This window comes from Nothobranchius furzeri, chromosome 3, assembly GCF_043380555.1.
Source record: "Nothobranchius furzeri strain GRZ-AD chromosome 3, NfurGRZ-RIMD1, whole genome shotgun sequence".
In the NCBI taxonomy this organism is placed as follows: domain Eukaryota; kingdom Metazoa; phylum Chordata; class Actinopteri; order Cyprinodontiformes; family Nothobranchiidae; genus Nothobranchius; species Nothobranchius furzeri.
Genome location: NC_091743.1, coordinates 40,190,828 through 40,198,655, shown reverse-complemented (window position 1 = coordinate 40,198,655; position 7,828 = coordinate 40,190,828). Strand labels below are relative to the sequence as shown.

The following is a 7,828-nucleotide window of genomic DNA, read 5'->3' as shown; positions in this document are numbered from 1 at the left end:
GTGAGTCATGAGCTGAGCCGGGGGGGTCAGTAACCCCACCGAGGCATCCCAGCTCCTCCCGCTCTAGTCCCACACCGAGAAGGCTGTCAGCCTTACCTGCACCTCCACCCGGCGGTCCAACTGGGCAGGAGACAGCAGGAGTTGGAGGACTGGAGGGCACAGATGAGTTAAACCCAGATGATCCGTGATGATCAACAGTGGCGGACATAACAGTTTGGGGCCCCAAGGCAGGCAAAGGCTTGGGGCCCTCAGCAGCAGCTGACCGGAACCTTTTTCAATCCTTAGTTAAAAAGCGCTGGAGCAAGCTTTTGCGACTTGTTTTCCTTTGCAGCATTAGCAACAATGCAGCTCTCAGTAATTGCTACTCAGTAGCAGATTTAGCAATTTGGGGGCCCAAGGCGAACACAGACAAGGGGCCCCCATACCTAAATGTTTTCTTTATAATTGTAATTTGTTAATAAAACACCATATTATCTTTGTTTTGTAAAGAATGTGAAACTGCATAAAAACAACATCGGACTGACGCAAAATAGAACAGTTCTTATATGTGAGGCCACGTCTGTTTGTATTAATGTGGAGTTCGTCTGTATATTTCCTTAGTTGTTATCTAAATACATTTTTTGACTCAAAATATTGCTTGGTGTCTTTCAACAAAGTTCTTATATTTTATTTTGCCCCATTTCATCAACATCAAGAGCTTTTGAGGGTCACCGTTTATCAGTTGCTTATATTTTACATTTCCTTTAGAAATTCAAACATATTTTCTCCAAAAAGTGTTGATTTTTGGACTACATGACTACAACCGCAAAGACTACGACCGCAAATTTGTTCTGACCAATCAAAATCATAGCGGTCAGGGCTAGCCCCCCCCCCCCCCCAACATAAGTGGTCCCCAGGCGGCCGCCGACCCATGTCTAATGGTAAGTCTCCACTGATAAACATGCGTAACTAGTTCAGTCTGAGCCTGGTCATGACTAATCCTGTTTGTTGGAAACTACATTTGCATAGCTGGACAGGATTTGTTTGTATTTAAAATCCTCAGGGTGAGGCATCAGCTGTTCTCTGGTGTGGTTCTAGATGACAGGAACATGTCCTCTCTGCACAGAGCGTGGACAGGCTAACAGAGACACCTGCTGGACAGGACTGCAGCTTCGCAATAACATCCATGCTGTTTATTTTCAAACAAAACACTTTATTCACAATTACCATTAGATCTCTAGCTCTATGGAATCAGGAGCTAACAACAGCAGGCAGCTAACCTTCACATTTAGGTTTACATCGTGTGTGTTTTAAGCAGACAACTCATCACAGTGAACCCTTTAAGTGCTTCTCTCATAAGGAAACGACAGACAGACATCTTGTAGGTACTGAACTCCCCAGAGTCACACCTCTCCCACAACACTCAGCTCGCCATCTTCTATCGGACAATAAGGTCTGTTTCTCCAGTATTATAAAAAATATTGTAAACATTTATATTAATTGCACAACATACATTCAAATACACACTGTACTGTACAGCAGGGTTCTGTCCTGTAGCACCATGTAGAACCAGCTAAACTACCTGGAGACGGCGTGGGGCTGACCTTACAAGGGAATGACGTTATATTTACTGGTGACACACCGTGTGCACGGTCCAACGTTCTGGAGGGCTCCACTGATGGTGAGGCGGTGTTGGTTCAAGCTGAAGGGTAAATCCTGCACATCTCACTAACGTGAAGCAGACGAGCTTTATCAGAGACATTCATCAGTGTTAAGACCTACTATGGTACAAAAGATGACAGCGAAAGGTTCTGTCCTTCACTTCCATGTGCAAACACGGGGGGGGGGGGGGGGGGTCTTTTTATCCAGCATGAGCTACAGACTGGACGTCATGAGGCCATGACATCACTAGCAGCAGAGTCCCGTCGTAGCTCATCATTCTACCATAGAGTCCCGTTTGCCATGAAAGAAAGCAGATCGAAGCGAAATCCTGTAAATTATCTACAAACATCACTGTCAGGCTAAATGGCTGGTGGGTACCAGGCTGCCCACTTATTTACAGCAGAGCGGTGCAGTTACTTCAGCTGCTGGAGGGTAATGAGTGTAAACTGTGCTGAGGTGTTTCCGGAGTCTTTAAGCTTCCTCAGCCTTAGCTTCTCCTCCTGCTGGGAAAAGTCGACTGAGAGCAGCTCTCCCAGAAATGAAACCCAAGTTGGAGAACAGAAGTATCTCAGGTTGTGGTCCACAGAAGTGCAGTCAAGGTCTTCATGTTGGTTTATGTTCATCCTTCTTCCTCTGCTAGGAGATGTAGGTGGTTAACCAACCCAGCCCTCCCAGATCTGCCCTCTGCACATGAAAAATAAAATGATGTTCAGTTAGATGTGCCACTGCAAGCGTTCCCCGGAAAGCACGGCTCCAGTTCCTACCGGGGCTGCAGGAAAAAGCAAGAAAGCACAACAGCAGGAGTGGAGACGCCACATAAGAAGATGTTTCTGCGTATGTTTCTGGAGTTAACACAAGACTTTTGGATGAGCACAGCAGGCTGATGGTCATGTGACTGAGCTAAGATGTGGATGGAGACGAGAGGAGCAGATGGGTCATGGCAAACTCACAGTGACTTGGAGGAGGGCCTCTTCACTTTTGGCCTCTTTCGACGATGAACTGGCCTGAAGCATGCACAGCAGGGCGAATGCACGTGCATGGAGACACACACACACACACACACACGCACGCACGCACACACGCACACACACACGCACAGGTGCACACACACATATATGCATGCACACACAACCCCCACACGCACAGCAGAAACAAGCAATTAGGCATCATTACACATAAAAGGAAACAGCAGAAGCTGCAAAGCAGATTTGCACGTTAGTCCTCCTTGATGCTGGTTCTTTGTCCTAAAAGGTTGTGACTGCATCACGCATGTGTAGAGGAGGTTGTCTCAGAGCAGCACTATTATATTTTATTCTCCTGACTACCCAATAGGCAGAGACATGGCCAAAGACTCACTGGGGAGCCAGAAACCTCCCTGAGCTCAAGCAGCAGCTTCACCGCAGCTGGACTAGTTTTTAAAAGTTATTAGCTGTGAGCAGCATAGAGGAAGAAATACCTGTAGTCACTGAAGTGGTTTTTCTCCTTTCCTCCTAAAAAGAAGTAGAGAAAACATCTGTCAGGTTGCTCTATAGAAACACGAGTAAACATGTGTACCTGAGAGGTTTGACCCACCTCTCTCCAGATTACACTGCTTATGGCCCTTGCAGCCCCGCAGGACCATGAGCTGCTGATGCATTGAGTTCAGAGCGTTCCGATCAAGCGTGCTAACTGCATTTATCAGCTGCAGGAACAGCAGGGACAAAATGTCAGCAACAGCTTTGGAACAACATCGGTGCTCAGAGGAATGCAGCGTGTTGGAGTTATTTCTGTGTTTGTGTCTGTTATCTGCTGCTGTCAGGTACGGTACCTGGTATGGGTCCGTGTTCAGGTCAAAGTATTCCAGGAAGCCAGTAGCAAACTCACAGAACAGGAAATTGTGTGTGTCATTGATGGTCCGGAGGCACCAGTATGTGTTGTTGTTGGCACTGGTGCATGCACAGAATGGTCCCACTGGGACAGAGGGGGTGGGGTGAGGTTTGGATAACAAGAACAGGGAGCCATGAAAAATGTTTTCATCACATCAGGAGTGGAAAACAGCACCAGAAACAAAAGATCTGTCCCACCACCCACTACACACACAGCTACTCCTCACTTGTCCAGAAGGGGGCGGTCTGCCAGTGATGGTTGTCATGGGTGAAGCAGGTGAGGCCAGGCATGCTGCAGGTGTCGTTGTTCTGGAGCCTTTTGAGGAATTTACGCAGTTTCTTCCTGCGTTTCTGTTCCTTCTGCAGCCACTGAGTCTTCAGCTTGGACGGCATTCTGGTAAAAACACAAACTCGTGTTGTAAACCAGACGCTAGAGGACCGTTCCGTTACTGCCTCACAAAGCTGAGCGGAACCATACCTGAGCGGGAGCGTCCGTCCTGCGCTGAGCTGGTAGGTCTCTTTATTTCTGAGCACATCGCTGAAAGGACAAAGGACAGCTGTGAGGTCTGGCTGACCTGCGTTGGGTTTACGTTCACCTGGTGACCTCTCACCTGGGAGAGCTACACTGACATTCCTCTGGCCGAACCTTTTTCAGGTGACCTTTGACCTCACGGAGGTTCTTGATTTTGGTCTGCAAAGTTTCAATCTAAGTGCAGCAAATACATTCATAGTGTCACTCAAATCACGAGTCTCAGCTGTAGAAGAGAAATTATGGGTCAGGATTAGGAATAATCTGTCAGCACCTCGTGTTCAATGTGCAGCTTGTGGTCCTTCCACGCTTGGAGGGACTTATAGAGTCCTCCATCACACTTCACAGTGTCATTCATAAGGATGGAGCACCTGCAAACACACACACACACGCACACACACACGCACACACACACACACACACACACACACACACACACACACACGGAGGTGTTTCATATGGATCAAGAATACCCCCCCCCCCCCCCCCCATCAGCACCAACAGCTCCAGCAGCTCACGTAGGATTCATCTATCAACCCCAGAAGCTACTGGCGTCTGGTCTCCTGCCCTGGAATACAGATTACCCAAATAATCCCCTAGTTTGAGAGGAAAACACATTTATGCTATTAAATCAGTTTTCTGATGTCGTCATTCACAACTTGTACTAAAACAAAATTATCATAAACTACAGAAAACCAAATTTATCCCGGATTACTGGTTTCAACCAAAATCTGCTGCTCTCTGGTGGAGGATCAAAGTACTGCAAGTAACTTTTATTTGTTTTCATTATTTTTGTTTTGTTTGATATTGTGTAAAAAACTACTTAGGATAATTATGTAAGTTTGTAATTGTTATATAATTATTAGCCAACAAATAGTTCAATTTAAAAATTCTATGAATGTGTCAGGTTTTAGGGGCTGAATGTGTTTTTGAGGGAATATTATCAACAGTTGATTCACCTTTTCTAATATTAGGATTACTTGGTTCTTTTACAGCTCTGAAATCACAAATTAGTTTCTGACACCTGAAAACAACACAATTGTTGAGAAGAACAACCTGACATTATTTTAAGGAGTGCATGTTGTTTCCCAGAACCTTCCATAGAATTTGATCAAATCTAGAAAATAACGTGATTTTATGCAGCATCATAAGATCCAGCATCATAAGATCCTGCAGATATGTTAGGAGTTTGAAGTTTTTCACGGGACTGGTATCTAGGGTCGGGTACCGGAGGAATCGGTCATTTTAGGCATTTTAAGGCAAATTCTGTGGAACCTACCAAGGACCGATTTACGTGAAATGAAACGATGCCTTGTTTCGGCATCTGTCCTTCATTAACAAGAGTTGCGAGAGCGATCTTCCCAAGATAGACAACAGCGCACGTGCAAGAGCGTAATGTCGTCGGTCACTGCTGGCGAGGCAAGCTGTAAACAGAGCAAGCCTCTAAAGTTTAGGTCCACTTAAAAAATAATACAATGGGTGAACAGGTGATGATGACAACAGCGACAACGATCTAAGGGAGGCATCATTGTCTTAATCTGCAGCAGCAGTGAAATTAACTGTTTAAAGGTGCATTATGTAGGAATGAAGTAAAAATGGCATCCTGTGGTAAAATTTGGTTACTGAAACCACTTTAAACAACTCTGCAGCTTTTCGCCGGCCATCATCAAATTACAATTGTTGTTACTTCCTAAAACTGCCAGTGTTGTGCTGTCGTCAGGTAAAAACTCTGCAGTATATTTGAATTTAAATCTGCCATTGCTATTGGCTAAGAGGTACACTTTGACGTTAGCTGGTACATTATGATGTAACAATGTCGTTGTGGGCCTGTGTGTGTGTGTGTGTGTGTGTGTGTGTGTGTGTGTGTGTGTTTTAGCGGCTCTGGTAGGGGGTGACTTGCTCTTAGAGGTTTTCATGTTGAAGAATTTAGTACAACACTATAATGAAAAAAAACAGTTGTGTGTTATTTATAATGATATTTATTAAATATGGTTATGTATTGAGAAAAATATATATTTAATTAAAAAAGAGATTTAACTCATTATTAAACACTCAAAAGCATTGAAACTTGCTACCATTAAGTACTGGTATCGATTCCTATGTTACATATATACTGTATTGGTACAAACGTCATAAGTAACCATCCTTAATGGTGTTGGGAGGAAGGACAAGATAAGGAGTCTTCCTCATTAAGATTCATGATAAGTAAACATCTAGCCTCTGATTGGATAACAGCAACATAACTCTTCCTCTGCCTTCGTTTGCTCTTTTTTCTTGGGTAAAAAATACAACATTGATGTCGGTTTTATCTCCTCAAGTAACTCAAGCCTGAAGGAATTCCACCATGCTGTGGTGTTGCTAATGCTAACAGTTAGCTTATACCATCTGAAATATGCTCTGCTCTCTCCTTCCCAAGAGAGTCCCCAATCTATGGTGGGCACGGCCATACTGGATCTGTATGACGTAGATCTGTGTGGCTTTTTCTGACCGAATCATTTCCTTTCTGTGGCTAAAGCAGGAAGCGTGGGTGAGGAAAACCTTAAAGAGCAACTCATCCCCATGTCAATTTTTTTGGCCAATAAAATGTATAAACGAGTGTCTAATCGTGCTGTGAACATGTGCAGCCATTAGTTTGGCATTTAAGTGCATCTCATTTAAAATTAAATATTTAGCCTAAAGTCGTCACTGCAGCACTCTCTTCAGGTCAAACCCCGCACACACACACACACACACACACACACACACACACACACACACGCACGCACGCACGCACGCACACACACACACACACACCTGTAAGTAACTTTCAGGGAAGAGGGTGGAGTGAGCTTGTCGCGGCTGGTAGGTCTGGCTGTGACTTCCATTCCACTGAATTCTTCAGTGTCGTCTTCATATCCCACTGCTCTGCTCCTGTCTCTGGTCCAGCTGCTGTTCCTGGATCCCAGCGGTCGGTAGCCCTGCTCCAGGTCTACAGCATATAGGTCTCCATCCAGCTCAAACGCTATAGAGCGGGCCAGGCGTCGCCTAGACACGGATTTACTGGATTTAATCTCTGCAAAACAAGAGGAACGTTCAAGTTCAAATTTATTTATATAGCACCAAATCATGACAAGAGTCATCTCAAGGCACACAGTAAACATTCCAATACAGGTCAGTTCATTAAGGCAATCAGTAAAAAGTTTCCTATATAAGGAACCCAGCAGGTTGCATCGAGTCAAAGACTAGTGTCAGTAACTTTACAGCAATCCTCATACTAAGCAAGCATAAAGCGACAGTGGAGAGGAAAACTCCCTTTTAACAGGAAGAAACCTCCACAGAATCCTGGCTCAGTATAAGCAGTCATCCTCCACGACTCACTGGGGATGGAGAAGACAGAGCACACACACACACACACACACACACACACACACACACACACACACACACACACACACACACACCAAGTAGTGACTTCTTAGTAAATATTCTATTTGGTGAGAGATAAACTTTATTGTATTGATTCTAGTGAATTTATAATTAATTCAACAGGTAAACTAGTAGAACATTCAATGTCCAAAAAAGTACCAACAGTACGTCAATGTATGACAATTGAAAGTGCTGCTTTTAATAGTATAGTATAATATAATTATATGTACGCATATATATACACACACATATACACAAACACACACATATATATATGTATGTGTGTGTGTATATATATTTATATATACACACATACATATATACACATACATATACATGTATATATATATATATGTATATATATATATATATATATATATATATATAC

At 43.9% G+C, this 7,828-nt stretch overlaps 1 protein-coding gene across 6 annotated transcripts in view; it reads right to left on the bottom strand.

Annotated features, from left to right (window-relative positions):
• Positions 1-2,161: 2,161 nt before the first annotated feature.
• Positions 2,162-7,828, bottom strand: part of sulf2a (sulfatase 2a) — a 57,878-nt gene continuing 52,211 nt past the window's right edge. For 5 of the 6 annotated variants that reach the window (XM_070549155.1, XM_054747760.2, XM_054747765.2 and 2 more), the window contains exons 12-21: positions 6,829-7,087; positions 4,310-4,406; positions 4,118-4,212; positions 3,985-4,044; positions 3,734-3,900; positions 3,449-3,591; positions 3,214-3,322; positions 3,098-3,131; positions 2,592-2,645; positions 2,162-2,325 (exon numbers count right to left, since the gene is read on the bottom strand). In XM_070549155.1, coding sequence (XP_070405256.1) covers positions 2,295-2,325; positions 2,592-2,645; positions 3,098-3,131; positions 3,214-3,322; positions 3,449-3,591; positions 3,734-3,900; positions 3,985-4,044; positions 4,118-4,212; positions 4,310-4,406; positions 6,829-7,087 — 1,049 coding nt within the window. In that variant the 3' untranslated portion in view covers positions 2,162-2,294. The remainder of the gene's footprint in view (positions 2,326-2,591; positions 2,646-3,097; positions 3,132-3,213; positions 3,323-3,448; positions 3,592-3,733; positions 3,901-3,984; positions 4,045-4,117; positions 4,213-4,309; positions 4,407-6,828; positions 7,088-7,828) is intronic. The other variant, XM_070549157.1, reaches the window with a different exon arrangement.